Source organism: Molossus molossus, unplaced genomic scaffold (genome assembly GCF_014108415.1).
Source record: "Molossus molossus isolate mMolMol1 unplaced genomic scaffold, mMolMol1.p scaffold_m16_p_21, whole genome shotgun sequence".
Lineage (NCBI taxonomy): Eukaryota > Metazoa > Chordata > Mammalia > Chiroptera > Molossidae > Molossus > Molossus molossus.
The window spans coordinates 24597204-24623505 of NW_023425357.1; the positions used below are offsets into that span (position 1 = coordinate 24597204).

At 49.3% G+C, this 26302-nt stretch overlaps 1 protein-coding gene across 1 annotated transcript in view; it reads right to left on the minus strand.

The window, feature by feature from the left end:
- Nucleotides 1-491: 491 nt before the first annotated feature.
- The window catches only part of BCO1 (beta-carotene oxygenase 1), a 33126-nt gene continuing 7315 nt past the window's right edge, over nt 492-26302 (minus strand). The window contains exons 4-11 of the mRNA XM_036275603.1: nt 24820-24967; nt 22767-22918; nt 19114-19330; nt 15887-16144; nt 8341-8446; nt 4920-5014; nt 2994-3105; nt 492-646 (exon numbers count right to left, since the gene is read on the minus strand). Coding sequence (XP_036131496.1) covers nt 492-646; nt 2994-3105; nt 4920-5014; nt 8341-8446; nt 15887-16144; nt 19114-19330; nt 22767-22918; nt 24820-24967 — 1243 coding nt within the window. The remainder of the gene's footprint in view (nt 647-2993; nt 3106-4919; nt 5015-8340; nt 8447-15886; nt 16145-19113; nt 19331-22766; nt 22919-24819; nt 24968-26302) is intronic.

Sequence of the window (26302 nt, forward strand, 5' to 3'; positions counted from 1 at the left end):
AGAAAGCTGGATCGCCCAGGCGTACAATCTAGTCCACCAGAAAGAACCGAGAGAGAGAGAGAGAGAGAGAGAGAGAGAGAGAGAGAGAGAGAAGGGGTGGGGGGAGGGGGAGGAGGAAGGGGTGGTTGCTCATTCTAACAACGATGAATATGTGACAACATAATTTCTGATTTATATGTGACAACATAATTTCTGATTTATGGTCATGGTCTTTATAGGAAAGGGGCTTTCTTTGAAGCGCTAGAGCTGATCAATAAAAGTTGATCAACTCTCCAACAAGGTTTTTACGGCCAAAATAAAACGAAAGAAACACACCGATAAATCTCCATACCTTTGTTCAAAGCGAATACTGAAAGAATAAACACCAAATGAAACGAAGGCCCTCCCCTCCGCCGGAGAGGGACCACACCTGTGTCCTGTGGGCGCCCGCCCGAGGGCTGGCTTCAAGCCGGGCAGGTCTGCGGCCCTGTCCTGGGCAGCGGCCGGCTTCCTCAGTCTACATCCGGGACGAATAACCCGTGGAGATCCGGGTGCACGTCCGCATCAATGTACGCGCGAGCCAGTTCTGTGAAACTCCTGGCGTCCAGAATGAGCAGAAAAGGAGGCTTTTGGGGCTCGGACGAGATAATGACTGATAAGATAATTCCTTGGGGGGGGGGGGACAAAAAAAAAGAGACACTTTGTAAAAGTGCAGCCTTGAATCTCCTCCAGCTGGAAGAGTACCTTTCTCAGCTGTCTCCCTGTCCTCTTTGAATGTCAGGGTCTATCAGAACAAAGAGGAAGTGAATTTGGTTTTCTGTGTGCGAAGACAAAGGCCAGCGAACCGGGAATCAGGGAACCTAACTCCAGCCCTGGCTGGGCCAGTCCCTTTACTGCTCTCGACCTCAGTCTCTTCATTTGGAGAGTGGGGATAATGTCCCTACCCTCGCAGGCTTTCAGAGGATCTTTTGCACGGTGAATTATCAAAGCACTTTGTAAATCCCTGCACGCGCTGAAGAATGGCTATTGCCCTACTATTTAGAAGCTGATGATAGAGAATCCGTTTCGGTGCTGCATCTAAGCTAATATACGTCAGGTGGCTAAGCCCAGACTGGCTACACTTAACTGGCATTTGAATGAGCGGTTCACCTCCTGTGAAGCAGCAGGCAGGCTGCCTCTGTACAATGGAAACGTTCTGAGCGCTCCCTCTCAAGGGATGAAGGGTTAAACGAAATAATGCCCGTCACCTTCCAGCAACCATGCATGCTTCTTCCCCAGCGCTCCCTGGCTTCAGGGTGGTTGAGCATAATGAAGTCAGATTGGTTTGGACTCAAACCCTATCTCTATAAGCACTGAGCATGCGACCGTGGGCAAGTTACTTCATTCTTTGAACCTCTCTCTCCTTTGGTGAAAGGAAGACAGTGCTACTCCCTGCCAATGGAGGGAAGGTGCAGGACGTACTCTGGCAGCCCAGTGGAAGACTGGCCTCGGCAGGAGGTGGTGCCAACAACTCCCCACCTCCGAGATGACCGGGACTCGGGCCCCCGCCTGGCACCGTGCCGTGCACCATCAGTAGGCAGAAAACCGCAGCTGGCAGGCTCCGTGGGGCAGCCCCACCCGTGGTTCTTGTCACCCTCCTTAGCACCCTTTTGGGTGTAGGCAGGGCATTTCTGGGTCAAAGGCAGAATGGGGGAAGGAAAGGACCATTTGTCATGTGGAAACCCAGAAAAACAAGGTGAGCCTCGGACGCACATTTCTAGGTGCGCCAAAAAATAGCTACGTGTTTAGATAACGAAGAACTCTGACCCAGCCATGAAAAGGAATTTTAAAACCAAGAGCCTACACTCTGAGAAAGGGTCGTGCTGCTCCGTGGAAAGGAAGCGGCCTTTGTGCAGTGAGCGACGGAGTCCCCTTGCAGGGGCGGAGGACCTTCTTTTCTGCCAAGGGCCATTTGGATGTTTACAACATCATTCACAGGCCACACAAAATTATCAACTTAAAAATTAGCCTGCTTGAGGAAGACAAATATCACATGATCTCACTTATTTGTGGAATATAATGAACTAAACAAACTGCTGAACAAAATTAACCCAGAGACATGGAGGTGGGGTACAGGCTGACAAGCCTCAGGGGTGGGGGGGTTGTGGGGGAAGAGATAAACCACAGAACTTACATGCATGTATGTATGACCAATGAACATAGACAACAAAGCTGGGGATGGGGCGGGAGGGGAGGGGAGGAGGGTGTCAATGGGGGAAAAAAATGAGAAACATCTGTAACAAAAACAAATTAATAAATAAAATTTTTTTAAAAAAGTAGCCTGCTCTATTTGGTCAGGCTAATTTGATGAGGTGTGTGTGTGATGTTAGCTGGTATTGATTTCTCAGGCCTCATTCAGCCCGCAGGCCAGACGTTCCCCACCCCTGCAAAGGGAGATCTGTTTTTGCTGCTAGGACATGACTTCTGCCTGGGGCCAGCCCGATAACCTGTCCTCACAAAGTCACTTAGATGGGAGCTTTAAGCCACACAGTGTCAGCTGGACCTCCAGAGGAGCTGAAGACTAAAGGTCGACCACCGCTAACTGACTAAGCCCCTGCACAGGCTCTGACACCAAGACTTGGAGGAGTTTCCCTTGTTGGCGATACTCCATGGACACTGTTGAGAGAAGGGGGTGTCCGTGACTTCCCTGGGGAAGGACAATGGGAAGCTCCAAGCATGGACCTCTCCGGGATGTCACCCTCCTCTCTTTCAATCTGCACCTTTTCCCTGAGATAAACCGCGACCATGAGTGTAACAGTTTCCAGTGTGTTCTGTGAGTCCCGCTATGGGAACCGAGGGTGGTCTTGGGGACTCCCTGACCCTGCAGCTTTGGATTCATCCAGACCTGGGTTTCCAAGCATGACTCCGCCATCTGCGTGACACACACGGGGCCACTGTCCCCACATGATGCCTCTGTTTGAGGATGTGGTCACAAGCAGAATACGGTGGGCGAGCTCCCCTTCCCAGAGTCTTACCGTCGTCCTCGTCCGTGGCACCCGGCGTGGGCACAAACAGGGATTCGGACAGCCAGCAGTAGTCCTCTTCCCATTGTAATATCGACTTTGTGAGAAGGTCATACTTCAGTATCTGTGCGTCCAAAGAAAAGAGACATGGGGCCCTGGCCGGTTTGGCTCAGCGGTTAGAGCGTCGGCCTGCGGTCCAGAGAGGCCCGGGTTCGGTTCCCGCTAAGGGCATGTACCTCGGTTGCAGTTTGTCCCCAGCCCTGGTTGGTCGTGCGAGTGGCAGCCACTCAATGTGTCCCTTTCACATCGATGTTTCCCTCTCTCTCTCTTCCTCTCTCTCCCTCCTGCTCTGTCTGTACAAAAAATGGAAAAATGTCCTCGAATGAGGATAAAAAAAAAAAAAGAAAGAAAAAGAAAAGAGACATGGGATGACTTGCCGGAAGGCATACTTATTCCTGTCAACAGGAAGGCGGGGGGCCCAAGGGAAAGAAGCCCATGTAGACTCCAGTGACATCCACCTCTGGTCAGGGTAACAAGAGAAATGAAGGCAGCCAGCTTCCTCCTCCGGCCCGAAGCAAAGGTCCTTCTGCTACCACATAGCTGACATTACACACTGAGCTCTTTTCAAAACAAAAATCCTGAATGTGTCTGGTGCTTGGCACAACACTGCAGTTTTTCTACCATTAAATGAACTAATGTATTCAATGCAAACATTGAAAGTATAATTCCTGTGTTGTTTTAAAAGTGCAGATCACTAGACTTCTCGTAATCACCAAGAGGCCTGTGTCCCCTTAGGATGTGGTAGATTAGTGGGGAGTGACTTGGGGCGTGTGTATGTGTGTGGAAAACCTAATTTTCTTTTCTTTTTTTTTTAATCCTCACCCGAGGACATTTTTGCATTTATCTCAGATAGAGAAGGAGGTGGGGGGGGGGGGGAAACATCGATGTGAGAGACACACATCGACTGGCTGCCACCCACACAACTCCAACCAGGGCCAGGGACAAACTATAACCAAGGCACGTGCCCTTAGTGGACACCGAACCCAGGACTCTCTGGTCCGTGGGCTGACACTTTAACTGCTGAGCCAAACCGGCCAGGGTAAAAACTTAATTTTCTTACTTGGTACCTTTCTACACTGTACATTTTTTTTTTTCAAAAAGACTTTCCATTTCATTGTTTAAAAATGAAGATATTAAGGGAAAGTGGTATCAGCGCAGCACTTAGTCCCGGGGTCTAGCAAGGGCTCCTAAAAGAGTACTTTAAAAACGGAACAAGCCCTGGTCAGTGTGGCTCAGCGGCTGGAGCATCAGCCGGAGGACCAAAGAGTCTGCGGTTCGATTCTGGTCAAGGGCACGTACCTCCGTTGCGATTCAGTCCCTGGCCCTGGTTGGGGTTGTGCAGGGGAGGCAACCGATTGATGTGTCTCTCTCACATCGATGTTTCTCTCTTTCTCTCTCTCTCTCCCTCACACTCTATCTGAAGATAAATAAACAAGTATCCTCAAGTGAGGATTTAAACATAAATAAATAAATACCAAACAAATCTTCCAAGTTTCAGCTGTACTCTCCCTGCTTGAGAGGGTGAGGCAGGGACGGGATCCCCCTTACACTTCCTCGTCCTCACTGCCTACCACCTCGCAGTACACAGCTGGCACTCCTAAAACACGGCTGCAGTAAAGAAAGCAACGGGTGAACTGCAGCTGTGGCCTCTTTCCTGAGCCTCACCCAGAGGTACGGCTCCCTCCCTTGGCTCATCATGGCTTCAAATGTATTTTGTCCAAACTGACCTCACTCTCTGACCCACCTCCTGTCCCCCAGGGACCTCCCTCTTGCCCTCCCTTTCTTACACCCCCCTCCCCTGCCCCCAGTCTGAGAACCTTCGAGTTCAGCTTTGTTGACAGACCGGGTCGTAGGCTGTGATTGCCCAGGGACCAGTACCTTGGTTGGGCTGGAACTTGTATGAACGTCAACAGCAAAGACATATCGATATGGCTTCCCGTTGTGAGCGTAATTGATCTGAGGCAGCTCTAAGCCTAGAGAGAATGACACAGCTGGTGAAGCCCCTGTCACCGAGGGCTGGGCACCCTTTCCACAAAAACAGCTCCCAGGCCAGGATCCCTGAACTTGATTCAGGCCCTGGACTGGATCAGGGTAGTTACCGGGCAGCGGGAAGGAACCCCTGATAATTATCCTGGCTCTATTAGAAGGTTCAGGAGCAAGGCATTTAAGTATATGAAAATCTTTAATTATCCAAGATAGAAATCAAAAATAATTGCATGATTAAAATCAGAGGCGATTGCAATTTTTTAAAGCTCTTTAAAAAAAGTACTCATGTGTGCACACACGTGTGTGTGGGTGTGAAGAGAAAATTCTGAATCTGTGGAAAGGAGTGTCAGTGGGGAATAATTAAATAAATCTGGTGAATTCCTATAATAACATTATGTTAGGATAATATTTACAAAGAATTTTAATAGCATGGGAAAGTATCCAGGTCATAAGATGAAGTGTAGCCCTGGCCGGTTTGGCTCAGCGGTTAGAGCGTCGGCCTGCGGTCCTGAGAGACCCGGGTTCGGTTCCCGCTAAGGGCACGTACCTCGGTTGCAGTTTGTCCCCGGCCCTGGTCGGTTGTGCAGGTGGCAACCACTCGATGTGTCCCTTCACATCGATGTTTCTCTCTCTCTGTTCCTCTCTCTCCCTCCCACTCTACCTGAACAAAAAATGGAAAAATGTCCTCGGGTGAGGATTAAAAAAAAAGATGAAGTGTAAAAGGTTGATTATAGAATTATCTCCACAACGTTAAAAATGAAGAGAAAAAGTTTAGAAGCACTGCTGGGATGATAACTTCTAAATAGTTTATATTATATATTGCACATTCTATACATTTCTCATTTTGTGAAATATTCATCATACTTACTACTTTTGTAATCCAAAAAAAACCTTAAAATTTTGTCCATGCAGCCCTGGCCGGTTTGGCTCAGCAGTTAGAGCATCGGCCTGCGGTCCTGAAAGACCCGGGTTTGGTTCCTGCTAAGGGCACGTACCTCGGTTGCAGTTTGTCCCTGGCCCTGGTTGGGTCGTGCGGGTGGCAACCACTCGATGTGTCCCTTTCATGTCGATGTTTCTCTCTCTCTCTCTCCCTCCCTTCCTCCCTGCCTCCCCCTCTATCTGAACAAAAAATATCCTCTGGTGAGGATTAAAAGAAAAAAATTGTCCATGTAAATGCATATATATTTATATATGCCTGTTGTGTCTAATTAAATTTCTAAGTCTGAATACCAAAATGCAAGTGCCCCTCCTATGAAACAGGCCAGGTAGTTGGAGCCAACTGCTGGTGAAAATACAATGTGCAATAAAAGAGGAGGCAGGATGGACACATAGAGTCCTCCTGAGAAAGACCCAAGGCATAAATGGCCATCAGGCTCAGTGAGCAGTGAAGGGGAATGGACTGCTGAGATGAGACCATGTATAATCTCCTAAGCGAGTCATCGTGAAACTTCCAAGACACAGGTCATGATGAACGAGAGGAGGAGGGACCACCCACACACTTAAATCAGGAAAAAAAAATGCCCATAGTCAGCCCTAGAGTAAGCCTGAGACTTCCCATGATGCTCCTGGGCCCCTCAAGCCTGGTCTAGGCTCCCTTCCCCCACACTGTAAATGGCCAACCACTTGGTTCAGCAAAGTATGACTCATTCTGGCAAATTCTGCATGGCTATTAAAACCACATACATTCTTGAAGACTCTTCAGATGTGGGAAGATTCTCAGGCGACATTCATTAGGTCGAAGAAGCCATCTCAGGGCATTCTAGGTGGTATGGTTCCCATTTGTAAACGTATCAATGTAGAGGGGAGGGGTTCGGATCAGAGAAAACTGGGTGCAGACCCTGACTTTGCTGCCTGTCCTTAGGCAAGTGACCACATTATCCTCAGCTTTGCTGTCCTCCATTCTAAAGTAAGAAGGACATGTGCTAACACCTGCCTGTTCAGGTTCTAATAGTAACGGCTACCTTTTGCTGGACTCTCACTACGGGCTGTGCCCTGAGTTCAGCCCCTCAGATGTGAACGCACCTGATGTAACAGGATGTCTGTGCTGGGATAAAAGAAGAGGGTGTCCGAGGAGCTCTAAGAGGAGGGCCTGGCGGATGCCGAGTGATCCGTACCCGATAGGAAAGACTGGATGGGTTGTCATGGGTGGAGGGATTATGGGGGATTTACCTATTGCCATACTTTTCAGTATTGCCTAAGATCGCTACAGTAAATAGCACTTCTCGTCTCAGAAACAAAAGGACCATCCTGTTTTAAGCCTCTGTCTGCCCACACCACGTGGCAGGGGCGAGGAAATGGAAGTTGATGCCTTCAGAATTCGAGACGAGATCTGTGTTTTCACTTGTAAAGACTCCTGGAGTCTGGGGTGCCACCCAGAACCGGTTATTGGATCCATGGGACACTGTTTACAGAAATGAGTTTCAGTGGGCAAATCTGAGGTCATCCTAGGAGAGTCCCCAGGATAGCACCCTTCTAGGTGCCTGAACCTGGCACGGGGCCGCCAACATGGGGAGCGAGCTTTGAGGTCAGAGCCACGCCCTGCCACTTTCGGAGTATCCTGGGCAAGCCTGTTCACTACAAACGTAGGTGTTGCGCTCAGACCCAGCTAAGCCAGACTTTTGTCACATGTTGGTGATAACACTGAACACAAAAACATGGTCCCCACCCCATGGACTTATTCTATTCTAGGGCAGTGGTTCTCAATCAGGGCGATGGTGCCCCCATGGGACACTGGCAATGTCCGGACATGTTTCTGGTTATTCCAGTTCAGGGTGGGGGTGCTACTGGCATCTGGTAGGTTGAGGCCCAGGATGCAGTTCAACATCGTACAATGCCCAGGACAGCCCCCGCCACAGAGAATGACCGGCCCCGGGTATCAGTCGTGCCAGGTTGGGGAGCCCTGCTCTGGTGGGTGTGACTTCTGTTCAAGGGGTTTTCCATTGTGGGTGTAGCTCTACCTTTCTGGGGCTGACAGCACCTGTCTGTTACACAGGGTGCTGTGAATGCGCAGAGTCGACATGCAGTCGCGCTGCGTCTGTAAGTCAGCATTCGATACAGGGCAGCGTCTGGAGCAGACAGCGCGACAGTCAGCGGGTCCAGTACCGTCCCTGTGCCTTCCAGGGAGGTGTCTGATGACATATAAAAGACAACTGTCTCCGGATGTTTTTCACGGGGCATGCTGAAGAGCCCTCCTCTGGGACCCTTGTGGGTGCCTAGCATCTCTGAATCGGAAGGAGGCGTTACCTAAAGAGGCCTGGGGGTCTTCGTGAAATTCTGCCCTTCCCTAAACACAGGGGTAGAGGATGTATTTTACCTTTGAAAAGCAGCTCAGGCTGGCAGTAGACTTGGTCATCTTTTTCCTTCAGGGCTTTTGCTGTGGTAGATGCCAGTTGGACTAAATTTGAGCCCACTTCTGCATTCTGAAAGAATCCGTTTTCCAAAAAAACAAAATGTGTTACCCAAAGAAAACATGTATTTTACTGTGTGTGTATATCACCCGAGGACATTTTTTCCATGTTTTGTTCAGATAGAGTGGGAGGAAGAGCGAGGAAGAGAGAGAGAGATACATCGATGTGAAAGGGACACATTGAGTGGTTTCCACCCGCATGACCCAATCAGGGCTGGGGACAAACTGTAACCGAGGTACGTGCCCTTAGCAGGAACTGAACCTGGGTCTCTCTGGACCGCAGGCCAACGCTCTAACTGCTAAGCCAAACCGACCTGGGCTACTGTGCATATTTTTAAAAAAATGTTTTTGAGTATGTCATCTTGTTATGGCTTTCCACTACTCACAGGAAGCAGCATTTGTATTATTGGTATTCTCAGTTAAAAATAAGGATCGGCGATTTGAACGGATTCTCCCAAGATTGCAGAGCTAGTAGGTGGTAGGAGAGGGCCCCCTAAAACCAGCTCTTGTTTTCTACTATGGGGAACCTTATCCCTCACAGGTGAAATTAGTGTACTTTTTAAAGATGGGATGATTCACCTATAAAAGGCTGGATCTGTCATTAAAAGGATGTTCATAAAGAGTTCGTCATAACATGGGAAATGCTCGTGATTGAATGAATGCTGAGTGAGAGAGCAGCAGGGTAAATTGCATATACAGTCTGAGCTCAAGTAGGTACAAGAATTACACTAAAAAGAGCCTGAAAGAGATATACCAACTATCAACAATATAGCAGGGAGTGGCATTATGGGGACTTTCATTTCTTTTCCTATGCTTCTCTGTGCCTCCAGTATTTTCTCCCGTAAAAATGTATCACTGCTGAAAAGAAAATAAACATGCAATAAAAATTACTTGGGAGAAAAATATCTATCAAGGACATTCCTTGGTCTCAAGTTACAATCAGACTGCTCTGTTCAGTACCTTACTGCCATCATTGTAACCCAGGAGAGAGATTTAACAAGATTGAATATTTATTGGGCATCTACTACTCCCTGCTTCTCCACATACTAGTTATGGGACCTTGAGTACGTTACTTAGCATCTCTGAAATTCAGTGTTTTCATCTGTATAGCGAGGTCTAGTATATGCATTGTATGAATGGTATATGTGTCTCTGAATTATCGTGCAGATTAAATAATTCATGCAAATAATTTAAAAAGGGCCTGGTTAGCAGAAAGTCCTAGGTAATTAACTGCTGTTGATGATATCATTGTTATATTATTACCACTCTTACTACATTTCTGCCGCTACCACAGGGGGCGAGTTGAAGTTAGGATCTGGAAGACGGTCAGAAACTAGACCTCAAGTCCCTGCCTTCGTAGAGCGTATCAAGGAGAATTACTGTTATGGCTGAATTTTCATTTAAACATTTCTCTACTTTCCAAATTTTCCAAAATGGGCTTTTATAATGAAAACAAACCTATTTGACCCTGGTCGATGTGGTTCAGTGATTAGAGCGTCAGCCCAAGTACCGAAGGGTCTCAGGTTCGATTCCCGGTCAAGGGAATGTACCTGGGTTGCGGGTTTGATGCCTCAGCTTCAGGTCGGGGTGCATGCGGGAGGCAACCAATCAATCTCTCTCTCTCCCTCCCTCCCATCCCTCCTTTCCACTCTCTCCAAAAATCAGTGGAAAAATATCCCTGGGTGAGGATTAACAAAAATAAATAAATAAGTAACTACAAACAAACCTATTTGAATGATAGCTGTTTTTTGCTGGGAAGGAAAGAAAATTTACTGCATCCTAGCTATTAAACTGCAGGGACCCGTCAAGATTTTTCTAGTTCAATCTCCCAATTTATAGAAGACGAAACTGAGGCCCAGAGAAGGAAAATGTCTTGTCCAAGGTCACACAGAAGCAGAGTCTGGGCCGAGACCGTCACATGGTGGTTCTTCTACTCAGAAGCAAGGGCATTGCAGGCAGAGGACAAAGCAGGTGCAAAGGCCCAGAGGCTGCTTTTAGCGGCCTACATGCTCAGCTTGGGGAAGAAACTGCTTTCCATCCTGCCGGTCTCAACTCAAACATCCCCTTCCCTAACACCTCAATCTGCAGTGTCTCTGAGGCATTTGTCCCAGCCTGTAATTAGCTCCTTTATGGAGCTGCTTCCTTCTTTTATGCTCTTTCCTTAGGAAGACAGGGACCAGATTGAATACCGTGCATGGCACCTAGCTCCCAGGGAGTCACTGCTGAATAAATGAGTGAATGCATGACTCAGTAAGCTTTCCCTTTAACTGTCAAGGGGCAAAACGTGTTTTGTTGAGTGTTTGTAGGAATTAAAGGAGATGAAGTGCATTAAAAAGTCACTTAGCACCCAGCACAACTGCGGTTCCGTATAAACAAAAGTTCTGAGTGCCTCCCCCTGCGCGGCGCTACCAATTCGTGGGAGGCCCCTGCTGGGGACTCGCTAGTCACATGGCAGCAACAGGCCTCTTGTGCATGTCCTGGGCTTGATCCTTAGGGAGTCGATCTACAGAGCCACTTATAACTCCAGCCTGAAACTGGTCAGACTGGTTGCGGGACAAACTGAATTCTTCCACACGCAGCAGTAATGAACATGACTCGGCTGCTTCCAGTGGCCGACACGCTCAGCTCGGGGAAGAAGCTGCTCTCCAGCCAGAATTCGACACCATTCTGCGGGCTTACTTTGAAATCCCTCGACTGGAGGGGAGAAGTCGTCTCAGTAATTCCCTGAAACCCTGGCGTTGGCGTTCAGCAGCCCCGGGTGTGAGTTCTGACTCCGCCAGCTTTCTGGGAGAACGTGCTCATTCTCCCCGAGCCTGCTTCCTCGTTGGTAAAATAGGGGGACAGTTCGTAACTTTTGGACGGGTGGTGAGTATAAGCGAGGTTCCTTTGCCCTGCGTCTGAGGATAATGGTTAGAATGAAGTTAAATAATGGTTATGAAAACACCTGGTCCAGGGCCAGGCCCATCATAATGAGTAAGTTGGAGCCAGGCAGACATGCATTCAGATCCTAATTCCAATCCCACTGATAATTCTGCGCTGTTGGGCAGGTGACCTCTCATCTGCAGTCATAGGAAAATGAACCATTCAGGGGCCTCACAAAGACAAGGAGAGAAGCATGCAGAGCATGTAACTGCCCCTAAAACTGCAGGACCCAGGAGGGGGTGAGGCCCACCAATCCTAGGTCTAAACACATCAAATGCTTAAGTACTAGACCTCTCTCCCCTACCTCGGCACCCAGACCTTCATAACGTCGTGGACCAGCGCTGTCCCATATGGCAACCTCTAGCCACATGTGGCTATTTAAGTTCTAAGTGAAATTTAAAATTCGGTTTCTCGGCTGCACTGGCCACATTTCAGTAGCACGTGTGGCAGGTGGCCACTGCGCTGGGTGGACGGACAGAGAACGTGCCTTCGTGGCAGCAGGTACCATTGCACAGGGCTGGTCTGGACGGAAGTGTGAATTTAGAATCTAGGACCTCCTGGCTGGGAGCTGCAAGAAGGGAGCAGAACAAGGGCCGGCCTCCAGGCCAGGGCTCTCTGTCCCTGTTCCTTTTCTTCCCACCTCATGGGTGCCCCAGCATCCAGGCCAGCAGCCGGCCCTGGCCACCTTGTGGGCCCTGAGGACAGGGGCAGGCGCTGCAAGAGGGCTGGGCTATTTGGGAGAGAGACTCAGGGATCCCAGGTAGCCGGTTCATGGTGGGGTGGGGGAGGGTGTCCCTCTGGGAGGGCATAACCCCACAGCCCTTTGCACTCCTCACCCTGGGGAGAAGGAGCACTGCTGGAGAAAGGCCAGCTCAGGGCCCCCCAAAGTGCCAAGGCCGGAGCAGGGGCCCTTCTTGCTGAGGCCTAAGAGCAGAAAACTCATCTTAACATAGGGCCTGGCACAGATGAGCTCTCGTGGTGGCTGCTCTTATAATAGTGGGTTGTTTTTGCATTTGGAGAAAAGACAAAAACCAAATCTACTGAGCCATCCCTCTAGGTTCAAGACACCTGCCCTCCTCCCACGCCCTGCCCAGGATGGCCCCTCTGTGTGGATGGCTGTCAGGAGGGAAGTCAGTGCTTATGAACCCGTTTGCAGGACAAGGGCAGGGCACCTGCAGGGACTGTCTGCACACGCCCACGGCCCTCCCGGCCCAGCCCTGCCTTCGGCAATCCCCACACCACCCTACATAAACAGGCCAAGGGTGTCAAGAGGCCACTCCTTCCTTTGACCGCAGCTGGCCCGAACACAAGCGAATCTGGGGCAGCTGGGAGGTCCCAGACTTTTGCATGTACTTCACCACTGCCCATGCTACATAGAGAGCACTTTCCGCTTGGGGAATGCTCCAAATGCTAAAGGAGACCCTGTGCCCTTTTTGGAGACCTTGCTTCACGTTTTTCATCCAATCATTCATTTATTCATTCAAAATATTTACGAGCATAATGAGAACCCCTGCGTGCCAGACGCTGTGATGGGCACAGGGGATAAGCTACTGACAAAACAAAGAGTCCCGGCCCTGTCAGAGCTTCAACAGGAAGAGGCGACTGAACAAGTTCATGATACTTGAGATAAATGTTGGGCAAAGAGCTGCAGGTGCAATTAAAGTGTACGAACTCGTCTGAGGGGAGTAATGACCCTGAGACCTGCAGGATGACCAGGAAATTGCTATCTGGATGCAAGTTGGAATCCACCGGGGGCTCTGAGACCATGCCCACGCCTGGGCCCCACCCCTGGAGGCTCTGCCTTCACTGTGCTGGGCTGAGGCCCAACAGGAGCTGATGTGGCCTCAGAGCCCTCAGGTAGGTCCGCCCTGCAGCCAGGACTGGAGTGGAGGTCTGATAGGAAGAGCATAGGGCTGCAGGCAGAGGGACAGGCATGTGCAAAGGCCCCAGACTGAGGGGCATTTGAGAAAGAGTGGCATCTCCTTTGGTTCTTCCCTAATGAGCCTTTGGATTGGATGGAATTACAGCTGCCAGATCTGGGCATTTAGGCCACGTCCTCCCGCTTGACTTTCCAATTTCAATACGCAGGCGGGGCGACTTGAAAGTGAAGCTAGGAGACATTTTTAAGGGACAATAAATAGCAATTAGAAAGCGTGGCCAGAGTCACCATTCCCAGGGCTCACTCTTCTTGCTAGTTTCAAAGCAGCAGATGGCTCACATGGCGCCTTTTAAAAATATACATGCTAAACTTCTTAGCTTGGTTCCAAGCAAGCGAATCATCTCTGAGCGTGATAAAGGGTTATAAAATACCGTGGTGTGTGGGCAGTGGGAGACAGTCTTTGCTCTCTGTGTATCATCCCTGGACTGAGGTTAACATCAGGTGGGGCCTGGGCCTCGGGATTTGCCACCTGTGTGCTTTGTGACACTCCCCATTGCTTTCTGGAGCCAGGAGATGCGGTCCAAGGCCCTGCACTTGAAAGTGAAGCTCAGGGTGCAGAGGACACTGGCTCATGTGCTGATTATGTGGGACATGGCCCTTTATTCAATAGTCCTGAATCACCTGGAGAGAAAATTCATTCCTTTTTCTCTTCCAAGCTTTCTGTTGAGGTCAAGGGGCAAGTCTCAGTTAGGTGCCACTATGTCTTTAACAGCTAATACATTTTAGAACTTTCTTATTAACAAAGAGATTAAGTCTTGGCAAGCAACAGTATCTGGCTAGGTCTGAAGACCTCTGCTTTATTTCCATTTTCTTAATGCTCACGCTTGCCTGCTATTTGCAGCGAGCAAGGCTGGCTTTCCATTCGGCAGTGATAGGTGTTCTTTCAATAGTGGGTTGATTTAAACAAAAATGTGACTTTGTAGGTGTTAAATAGAGGTGACAGGAAATGTGGTAAAAATCACAACAGAGACACACAGATGACTTGGATGGGGAAATGCGGGAGAGACAGGAACAGGTGTTTCAATGCAGGCCCTGCTCACTGGTTGGGAGATGCCTGAACCCCAGCACTGAGGAGCCTGGCAGTGGGGGTGAGAAGGCTCCCTGGGCCCTGGGGGAGGACCTCCTGTTCCTCAGGCCTGCAGAGCCCCAGGAGGGACCAGTGTGACCCATCTGGGGTTCTTTCCGGGCATTAGGTCTGCTGGGGAGAACAGCAGAATGATACCCCTTTCCAGCCATAGGGGTGGATTTAGACAGGCTGGTGCAGATAACAATCTTGGCTCTGCTGCTCTGGGCTGTGTGATCTTGGGCACATTCTTTTACCTCTCTGAGCCTCAGTTTCTTCATCCGTAAAGTGGGTCTAATATAAGGACCTCTCCCACAAGTTATTTGGATCATTAAGTGAGGTAAGGAAAATAAAATGCTTAGCCAAATACCTGACGCACAGAGTGCATTTAGTAAATATGAGCCATCAAAATGAAATTGAATTGAATTTGGTTCCATTTAAATTAATTAAGTCATGAAGTCAGTGAGTTCTGGAGCCAGAAGCCTCTGTAGTCTCCAAAACCAAGCCCAGAGCCTTGGCAGCATCACCCTAATTGAGGATAATGTCTGACTTAGTGATCATTTTTAATGCAAGAACAGGACTATTCAGCAGCAGGGCACGGGGTAAGCAAATGGTGTTGAAGCCCTGCCACGGGCTGTCAGGAAAATACCAAAATGATGTAGTAGAAGAACATTTAATGCCGTGGAAAGATATTTAGATATACATTTATGTGAAAAGAGCAGTACACAAGAGAGTAGGTACACTTTCAGCCGCGGAAAGGAATGAAGTACTGACTCACACCACGGCACAGACAAACCCCGAAAACGGTGCTGAGTGAAAGAAGCCAGGCCACAAACTGCACGACCCATTTCTATGAAGCACATCCTCAGAGACAGAAAGTAGAGTTGTGGCTGCCAAGGGCAGGGGCTGGAAGGATTGGGGGCCGGGGGTGACGGTTGAGGGGGGCGGGATTTGTTTTGGGGGTAATAAAGGTGTTTTAAAAGTTGATTGTGGTGATCATTGTACAATTCTGTGAATATACTGAAAGCCATTGGATTATACAGTTTAAATGAGTGAAAATGGGTGACTTATATGGCACGTGAATTACATCTCAATAAAGCAGTTAAAAATTATGTACAGTGATTTCCTTTTCTAAAATCATACTGTACATAATTTTAATCACGTTATTGAGATATATATCAATGTGTATATATAATATATATGTCAATTATGTGCATGTGTATATATCAATGTGTCTGTCTAGCTAGCTAGCTATGGAGAAAGAAACTTGGGGGCAATACAAATATAGCTACAATGGGTTAATGTAGATATATTTTCATCTATATTTTCATCAAGTTTCTTTTCATCTATATTTTCAAAAGTTCCTACTATGACTATCTACTACTTTTCGGAAAATAACAAGAAATGTTTTCTTTCTTTAAGAACAGCTCATTTTGGATTTCAATGTCAATCAAATCAGGGCCCAAGCAACTTCCTGCCTGAGCTGGCGTCTCCCCAGGAGTACAGTGGGCCTTCCTTCAGGCCTTTACCTGGTCTGTGCGGAGAGGCACGGCGAACCTCTTGAGGGCGGGGACAGGGTTGTTCCCGGAGCGCCCTTTAATGTCTTGTTTCAGGTTGGCCAAGTAGAAATAGTCGTACAGACTGTTGTCCTCGTAGGCAATGACGTCAAACAGAAGGCCGCCGTCCTCTTCGTAGGCATTGACGTGATGAAAGACCACCATCGGGTCCGTGTAAAACTTGGTGGGCACGGGCTTCCCAGTCCTTTGATCGATGATGTGAATGTAAGTCTGAGGGAAGAGACACAGCCAGTGGTCGGCTCTCCCTCTGCTGGCCCAGCACAGTGGCGTCAGGCACGAGACAAGACCCAGCCCTGCCACGTACCAACTCATGAACCTGAGCGTCCCTTCCCCCTTCCGACCCTCTGCGTCCCGCCTCTGGAGTGCCAGCCACGCAGAAGCAGGGGGCCAGTGGGGGCTGTCCGTGGTTGCGTGTCTTTGATCGTCTCTTTCCAGTGGAGAGGAAGGAAGTCTGTGGGCCCGGGCCTCTGCGTCGCCGGGGGGACAGTGTTTGGGGGAGGCCTCAGAGGGCGCACTGTTTCCCCTCCTTCACTTGGCTGGGATTCCAGGTGCGGGGCAACATGCTAGGTCCCTGGATATGGCCAAGTAGGAGAGGACGGGGCAGGTGCCAGACCTGCAGGCCTCCCCAGGCTCCATCCGCAGCAGAGCCCCTAAAACTCTAAAACCACACCTTCCCTCTTGGGTCCCCTCTCCGACCTCCACCGTTGTCACAGCAACGCCCCTGCCCGGGAAGGCTGAGTGACCTGGTTCTAGTTAAGGAGCCCACGTGGGTATCAGCTCATGAGGCTGCTGCGCACATTCCGGGTGTCGCGAGGCGGTGTCACTCTGGGTGGTAATTAGCCGTATCTGGAGCCCCAGTTGCCTCATCCAAAGGGAGGGGGGTGTTTCTACCTTTTGGCAGCACTGGCCCAACCACCCTCCTTCTGAAAGGGAGGGAGGGGCCACTCCGGGCTGATGTTGCACCACCTCCCTGCTTGTTTGCCTCTTTCTCGCCCCCCTGGAATCAAACTTTGAATGTTGCGCAGAGTGCAGAGGAGGGTGGCATGGCAGAGGGAGTTGCAGGGTGCAGAGGAGGGTGGCATGGCAGAGGGAGTTGCAGGGTGCAGAGGAGGGTGGCATGGCAGAGGGAGTTGCAGGGTGCAGAGGAGGGTGGCATGGCAGAGGGAGTTGCAGGGTGCAGAGGAGGGTGGCATGGCAGAGGGAGTTGCAGGGTGCAGAGGAGGGTGGCATGGCAGAGGGAGTCGGTATGGGAGGTGAGCACAGGGGTAATTAGTTTAGGCTTTTTCTTCCCCAGGATCCCAATCCCTGGTTCAGCCACAGAGACTTTCAGACAATTCTCTTTGAAATGCACTCCAAAGCCCTTCCCAGAACCCTGGGCCCTACCCCCCAGGGGCCCAGGGAATCCCCAGGGGCCTCAGGTTGGAGGCCCAGAAGGGCCCTGTGGCTCCTGCCCATGGGATGCTCCTCTGTCATGTTTGGTTTTTGTTTTTTTTTTGGTACGAGCACCCTGCAAGGAAGTAGTCTTCATGTGCATTTTAAGAACGTGAACACATAAATGAAAAACGCTGCAGATGGACCGACAAAAAGCTCAGCCTCTTTTTAATGGACTTCCTGGGTGAAAGTCAGGGACACGGGGAAGCAGAACAATGGAATGCAAACAAGAGATTACCCACAGTGCACCTCAGTGAGTAAACACTGTGACCTAACAGCAGCCATGCCCAAGAAGTGTCTGGGGAATTAGCTGGCATCCCTGCTGCCCCCTTGCCCCACTCATTCATTCCACAGATACTTATAGAGGGCCTATGACACATCAGACAATTTCTCAGGAACTAGAGAGACAAAATAAAACCAAACCCTGCTTTCTTGGAATTTCTATTCCAGTGGAGGTGAAGCCAACAGCCAATGATCACATATATACTGTGTCAAGGATGATGAGTACCACCGAGAAAAATTAAGCAGGATGGGGTGGAGGGAGCCTGCGAGGGGTCTGTTCCACATAAGTTCATCGAGGAAGGCCTCGAGGTACGGGGCTTGAGCTGAGACCTAGAGTCACTGAGGTAGAAAACCACGGGGGAAGAACATCCCAGGATACAGAAAATGCGAAGGTGCTGAGGCAGGAATGTGTTGGGCTGGTTAGAGAATCAGGAAATACAGGAGGAGGTGGAGTGAGCAGGGAGCCAGTGGCTGGGATGAGGGCGTGTGGGATTTACAGGCCAGTGAGTGAGGCCTTTAGATCTTATTCCAAGGAAGACAGAAAATAACTGGAAGGTCGTAGCAGACGAGGGACTACACCTAACCCCTTGTTCCTTCAAACACCTCACTCTCCTCCCTGGGAAGAGAGGATACGCCTTGAAGAGGTGGTATATGTACACAAAGATGTACACGGGGCATAGAAAGAGGAGTAGAAGGATGTCAAGTAGACAGTGGTGGTTCTCTCTAGAGAGGGCAGTCGATGGGGAGGGGACAGCAGGTGGGCAGGGGACCTGATATGGTGCTTTCTACACTTGTATATTATTTGAATGACACTGAGAATTACTTGATGTATTTCACAAGTAACAACAGCAAATAAGGACATACACACACACACATGTACATGCATACATATATTCATACACACAGATACACAGATACACATGTGAAGAAATAGACGTACATACATGGACACAGGCACATGCACACACGTACATATTTTGTGCACCCAGGTGTACCTATATTGAAGACGTTTCTGTTGTACCACTTAGGGGAACACTCTACCGTTACGATGTCTGAATAATCTGTGCCCCCTCACTGCCTCGCCATTGCCCAGTGGCTGCAGGGACGCCGAAAAGGCCCTGTCAGTGGACAGTGCAGGCTGGAGGAGTGGGCACTGCTGCGGGTGGGTGAGGACTGCCTTGGCTGATGAGGCTACCTGGCCCAAGGTCACACCCTGTTTCAGGACAGCCTCCTCTACCGACTTACTGATGTGGGGCCTCCAGACCCAGCACCCGGGGCCTAACTCGGGACCACGACCGTTCCAGCTTCAGAACTCTTTGGAAGGCCGGCTGATGCCTCTGGAGAGATGGTAGCTTACGTCCTCCTTTCCTGAGAAACCTCCTACATGCTGGCCTCCATCTCAGTGACCTCTTCCAGGGACACCTCGTTCTGGCTGTCCTCACCTGGGGGTCCCAGCCAGGGCTTACCTTGTCCTGCTTGTGGAAGGTTAGACAAGATGCCCAATTCACTCCCTGGATGTACGCAGTGGCCATCTTGAGAATGTCTATCCTGTAAGGCTGCTCGAGAAAAATGATGTAGTTCTCGGTGACCCCGAAGCTGTGGTAGTAGCTCGGGGAGAGGAGAGAGCGGGAGGTGAGGGAGCAGAGCACCTCCATGTGTTGCAAGGGGCTCTTCCCCTTCGTCCTGTCTGGAGAAAAGCAAGCGTCAGGCAGAGCACGGGGCCTGGCCCCCAGACCACGGCCGGCAGTGGAGCCCCTCAAACTGACCTGCTCACTAAGAAGAACCTCGGAGTAAGCCCTGACCAGTGTAGCAGATGAAGGGGTTGCTGCCTAGCTAATGTGGGGCAGAGGCTCAGCGTCCTCCCTGCTCTGGCCCACACCCTCTGAGACCCGATTCTGCAATCTGAAAACAATGAACCACACTGTCAGGCTTCTGGGCTCAGGGTCTGCACCACAGCCTGGGGCTAGCCCAGCCTCCACCTGCTTTTGGACAAAGGTTTATTCGAAACACAGCCACGCTCCCCCCTTTCTGCAGGGGCCACTGCGGCTTTTGCTTTCAAGCCACAATAGCACTGTTGAGTAGCTGCAGCTGAGGCTGCGTGTCTGCAAAGCCTCAAATATTGACTCTCGGACCCTAACAGGAGAAGTTTGTCAGCGCCTGCTCTGGAGCAGTGCTTCTCAAACTGTATTGCACATACGGGTCATCTGAGCATCATGATGAAATGGGGAGTTTGGCTCAGCAGGCGGGCTGGGCCTGAGGTTCTACCAAGTTGGGCCAGGTGATGGGCTAGCTTCCCAGGCTTGTGCTTGGGCATTTTGCTGAGGACTCTCACTGGACATGGTGAATTAATAGAAAAAGTACATATTGGCCTCTGCCCCCAGCTCCTGGCACAGAGCTCCTAAAACCCGTGTAAGAGCATGAGGAACACCTCTTGTTCTAATGTTTGGTCTCTGACCCTGTCCCTGACCTAGGGCTCCTGAAACCTCTGCAGACTCCGAAGGGGTAAGAGCTCTAGGAGCATCATTGGCTCTAACAAGGGGACTCTCGGTGGGCTCCTGGATGGGGGCTGGTCACCAGAAAGACCAAGCTGTGATTATACACTTGGGATTTTTCAGCTCCACACCCCATCCTCCAGAGAAGAGAGGGGCTAGAAACGGAGTTAATTATCCATCATGCCTACGTGAGAGAGCCTCCGTAAAATCCCTACAGTATGGGGTTGAGAGAGCTTACAGGTGGACACATCCACACTGGGAAGCTGACACACCCCAACTCCTGAGCTCCGGAACCTCCCAGACCCTACCCTATGTATCTCTTTGTCTGGCTGTTCACGTGTCCCCTGTATCATGTCCTCGAATAACTAGTAAATGTGTTTCCCTGAGTTCTGTGAGCCACTCTAGCAAATTAATTGAAACAGAGGAGGGGGCGGTGGGAACCCCCGATTTGTAACCAAGTCGGACAGAAGCTGTGGGTAACCCGGAGACCCTCTACTTGTGATTGGCATCTGGGGTGGGTGGGGTAGGAGCAGCCTTGTGCGACTGAGCCCTTAGCCTGGGGGTTGGACACTATCAAATAGCCTTAGAACTGAGTTCAATTACAGGACACCAGCGGGTGTCACAGAGAACTGCTTGGTGTGGGGACACCCCCGCCACCTTACTTCAAGTGTCAGAAGTGTTGTGAGCGTGGAGGAGTGAGAAAGTGAAGGGGACACGCAGGAGAGAAACACAGGAGGGAAAATTGGAGTTTTCTAATCAGACGTGTATTTCAGAGGGGTTCCGCGAATCTTTCTTGGCATGGCCCACTCTGAAACACTTGAGAATGAGACCAAGTACCTATGGTGATGAAGGCTTTTACATATATGGACTGATCTATCATTATGACCAAAGTTACAGGGTTAAGTCAAGACATAACCCTTAGCCTGACTACCTCTTCTGAGATGTGTTAGGGGTCATACTACTCACAGGGTGAGGGAGGAAGCAGAGTATAATAATGGAGCAGTCCAAGTACTTTGCCCAGTGCCAAAGCATGGAAGGTGCTCAGTACTTATTTGGTTTTCTTCTTTCTCTGCAAGGATGAGTCACCTGCTGGCCAAAAGGCCTCCCCTCCCAGGCCTGGGGCTGATTTCTAATGAGCTACCTGCAAGAGTCTCTACCTTCCTTGTGGCCATCTGTGCACAGCTGGCTGGTGGGAGGGAGGTTGTGGGCTAGTTTTCTTTTTTTCACAAAACAAATGGAGCACAAAGCAAACCAAATGAAAAGCACCCTAGTCTGGCAGGCAGGAGCTGGGCATGATCCCGGGGAAGCCACCAGCAGGAGCAGGTGCTCAGAGTGTTGCTGCTTGCATGATGTTGGTGGCTCCTGTGAGCTGTGTGACCATGGGCATGTCGCCTGAGCCCCTGGGCCTCGCATTCCTCCTCTGTAATATGAGGTGGTAAACTCAAATGCCTAGACCATCCCCAGGTCTGACATTCTAGGAGTCTAAGCTAGACCTCACATCCCTTTATTAGCTTAATTAATAGGAGTTCCATTTAACAAGAATACTCATTGTACCTTCTGACCTCAGGGGCTTGCTCACTTCCATCAGCAGAGCCTGGTAATTTGCTCAGGAGGTTCTACAGGACTATGGGGAGAGGGAGCAGCAGGGATCACAGACGGAAACCACTTATCCTAAAAGGGTCAAGACAGTCACCCTTGTAGTTCTGCCCTCTCTCCAGCCACCATTGGAGACCAGGTCTCCTGGGTGTGGTTCCCAGGAGGACCCTGGACAGAATAAGGCCTACGAGCCCCACCTTCCTCCCCCTCAGGAACATAAAATCACGATTGGCCTGGGCTTCCCTCCAGGATCCCTGTGCTAAGTGGAGAAAGTCTAGAAGGCCTGTAGAACAGGGTGGGGATCTGGAGTTGATCCCAGCAGGCTGAGCTCCCTGAACAACCCTGGGAACCTGGCTTCAGGGGCTGGGGTGAAAGTGGGTAGCCACAGCCCTGACATACAAAAGTTTGCCAGAAAACTGAAAAAGTGCCAGGGAGGAAGGACGGAAGGAAGGAAGGATGGACGGACGAAAGGATGGACAGAAGGAAGGAAGGAAGGAAGGAAGGAAGGAAGGAAGGAAGGGAGGAAGGAAGGGAGGGAGGGAAGGAGGGAGGGAGGGAGGAAGAAAAGAAGGAAGGAAGGATGGAAGGAAGGGCAGAAGGAAGGAAGGACGGATGGACGAACGGACAGACGGAAGGACAGAAGGAAGGAAGGAAGGAAGGAAGGAAGGAAGGAAGGAAGGAAGGAAGGAAGGGAGGGAGGGAGGGAGGGAGGGAGGGAGGGAGGGATGGGAGATGGGTGGATGATAAATGGATGATGGGTGGATGAATAAACAATGAATGAATGAATGATGAATAAATCAATGAATTAATGAACTGGAACCTATAGAAAATGAGGTTAGAGTAGTAAAGGGACTCACTTCTTCCAAAAGGAAGCCCAGCAATATCTCTTTGCTCCTAAAGAAGAGAAATTAGTTCATGGCCGTCTGAATCATCTGGGAGGGAAAGTGTCCGATTGAGTCTGTGTCATCAATAAAAGTCAGACCTCTTCAGAGGGAGCTACCCTTGGTTCTTTATTGTACCCCCAGGATGACCTACCTGGCACTGTGGCAGGGATCTTAAAGATCACATATTTTGTCTTCCCCTTGTCCATAATGGATGTGCCTATGTTGAGAACATTTCCAGCAGAATCATAATGAGGATGCGACGTTGCCACATTTATACCCACGCATTTGCGATAATCAACCTGCAAAATATGACAGGCACCTGGTCAAAAAGGGGAGACATTGAAATCCTGTGAAGCTGACTGATCCTAGGTTCAGAGAGATGACGGCTATTTTTGCACATTTTCTGATCTGAAAATAAGGCAGACTTCACCTTCTAAGAGGTTTACTCTTGTGACCTGGTATAACCTCCTGGGGGTCCTCCTACAGAAAATAGGTTGCAAGGGGTCTAGCGAGCTGTGTGTTTTCTGTGTCAGTTTTTCAGATTCTGCTGCCTGGCCCCGCCGGGGATCCTCAGAGTAAAGACAGGACACCTCACCACAGAGAACTCTAAGCAATGACCTGTGCAGAGAGGCAGCCACAGTGCTAATCTTGGCCACTGCTCTGTGTCATACATAAATGAAATCTTCTCCTTTTGCATTCCACAGAGGCAGAAATCTCCAGGCCTCTCTCACAGAATTATTCTGGGAATGGAGAGCTTACAAAAACATTTGGTCAAAGTGAAATTCAACTAGCAAGCTCAATAATGACTGGGCTCTGAACAAGCCACAACTGTAGAACAACGAGGTGGCCTGGGACCAGCTGTCTACCCTTCCTGCCCCGGAATAGCCCAACCCCCAGCCAAAAGTCAGGCAAAACTCTGCTCTCTCCTAGCATTTCCTCCGTAATTTTGTGGAGCGCATACATCAGTTAGCCCGATGCTGCCTAGTTTAAAAGGAGCTGGATATAATTTCACAGCCAAGAAGAGCATGCCTTTTAACAGATCATTAAAACGTATTTAGAAAACATCAAGGCTTTGAACATCCAGCTGAAGAAAATTGAAAGTGGGTCTACTGATTTTCACAAAAATGTTGACTTGATTCTGCCTGGGCAAAGTGTCTGCTGGGGCATTTATTTTTTACTCTTGCTCTCTGCCTAATGCCTCCCTCTTCAGGCCGTTACAAGGTAGGGCCACTGGGAGGCCCGGGAGGTCCAGCACAGCCATTCATTTAGACCTTCACTGAGCTGTCACTCAGACCCAAGAACTACGTACTCTATTGAGGGTTGAGTTGTGTCTTTCAAAAAGATATATTGAGCCCTGGCCGGTTTGGCTCAGCGGTTAGAGTGTCGGCCTGTGGTCCAGAGAAACCCGGGTTCAGTTCCCGCTAAGGGCATGTACCTCGGTTACAGTTTGTCCCTGGCCCTGGTTGGGTCGTGTGGGTGGCAGCCTCTCGATGTGTCCTTTTCACATCGATGTTTCTCTCTCTCTCTCTCTCTCTCTCTCTCTCTCTCTCTTCCTCACTCTCTCTCCCACTCTATCTGAACAAAAAATAGAAAAAATGTCCTCGGATGAGGATAAAAAGACAAATAAAACAAGCAAACAAAAAGATATGTTGAAGTCATATCTCATTTGGAAATAGGGTCTTTGTAGATGTAATCAAATTAGAACGAAGTCATGCCAGATTAGGGTGGCCTTAATCCAATGATGTATATCCTTGGAAAAAATTGGAGTGATGCATTCATCTCTCAGCCGAGGAACACTAAGGATCTCTGGCAACCACAGAAGGTGGAAGAGGCAAGGAATGATCCTCCCCTACAGAACACTGTCCTCCTTCAGAGAGCATATGGTCCTACTGACACCTTAATTTCAGACTTCCAGCCCTCAGAATTGTGAGAGAATACATTTCTATTGTTTTAAGCCACCTCATTTGTGGTACTTGTTATGGTAGTCCTAAGAATAAAAACAGCCACAGAGATGAAAAAAATACAGTCCCACCCCTAAGGGAGCTTAGAATCTAGTATAAGTGCTGTGATGGGGAAGCACAAGAGCCAATGGCATTAGAAGAGGGGGCTCTGCCCATGACTTCCTGCAGGCCACATGGCCTCACCCAAGTGATTCCTGTCTTGAGTCAAAAACTTATGTTGGTTGTAGATTCTCTGATACCTTTTCCAGAGTTTCCAGAGTCTGGGGGTTGATTTTCCTGATGTAATTGGTCTCTGTGATTGCATAGAATTCTTCCCCGCACTTCATGATGTTAATCAGGCAGTTGTCTGTGAAATCTGGGATGATGTGGGACAGGTAGGAGAAAGCTCTGGGGAAGGAAGCAAATCAGCGGGTCAATGGCTCTGTCTGCCCAGCTGAAAAATTCTGCTTGAGATAGTTTTAAGTTTTCCCACCACTTAAAATACTCTACATCAACTTAAGTAAGAAAAAGTACTGGGTCCCAGTGGGTCACTTGAGGACTCAGCTATCAAGTGGCCAAAGTACCACCATACTGAATCAACTCAAGAGTGACAATCGGCTGGGACAATATAGCCACCAACCAAGCCCTCCTGGGCTCTCAAAAATCCAAAGGTCTCCCATACCAAAGTCAGAAAGAGCTGGTGGATTGCTCGGAAGAATTTTAAGAAGCTCTACAGAAATCATACGTGTACCCATAATGGCCCCCAAAGATTAGCAAAACAACTAATCTTTGTTTCTGGCAGAAATGTGAGTCTACACTGGTTAGGTCAAATTTGTCCAGAAAATTAGTTTTTTGTTTTTTTAAGAAAAGCAAACTAATTTTGAGTTAAGAACTCATAACAAATTTGCTCAGAAGGCAAATTCAAAAAGGTAGAGAGATAAATGGTGATAGAAGGAGACTTGACTTGGGGTGGTAAACATACAATACAATATACAGATGATGTAGAATAGAATTGTATATTTTAAAATTGTATAATTTTATTAACCAATGTCACCCCAATAAATTAAATTTCAAAAAATAAAAGGCAGCCCTGGCTGGTTTGGCTCGGCGGTTAGAGTGTCGACCCATGGACCAGAGAGTCCCTGGTTTGATTCCCACTAAGGGCACGTACCTCTGTTTCAGTTTGTCCCCAGCCCCGGTCGGGGTCTTGTGGGTGGCAACCAGTCGATGTGTCTCTCACATCAATGTTTCTCTCTCTCTCTTCCTCCCTCTCTCCCTCCCACTTTATCTGAAGATAAATGTAAAAAATGTCCTTGGGTGAGGATAAAAAAAAAACAACGGAAAGGCAAACTCAAAGCAGGAAAATAAATCCTGGATCCCTGTAATATTGGTTAGTGCTCCCCCTACTGGCAAGTAATGTAACAGCGTGTATGCCCCAAAGGTTATGGTTTTACATTCATTCCTTCCCCTCCCCTTTTCTTCACTGGCTCTTCCCCCGTCTGCAAATGTGAGTTCAGAGCAGTTCTGAATAAGCAGAAGCTCATCTATCTCTGGGCCAGTCCACTCCTCACACATTTCAGAACTCTTCTATATCTAGAGTATCAGGAAGGAGATACTGACAGCAGGCCCAATTTCATGGCCAACAATGAAACTTAATTGTCAACTATGTAATCGAATCTAATGCATTATAACCCAGGTGATTTAAAACAACAACACACACACACACACACCCCTAAAACTCTT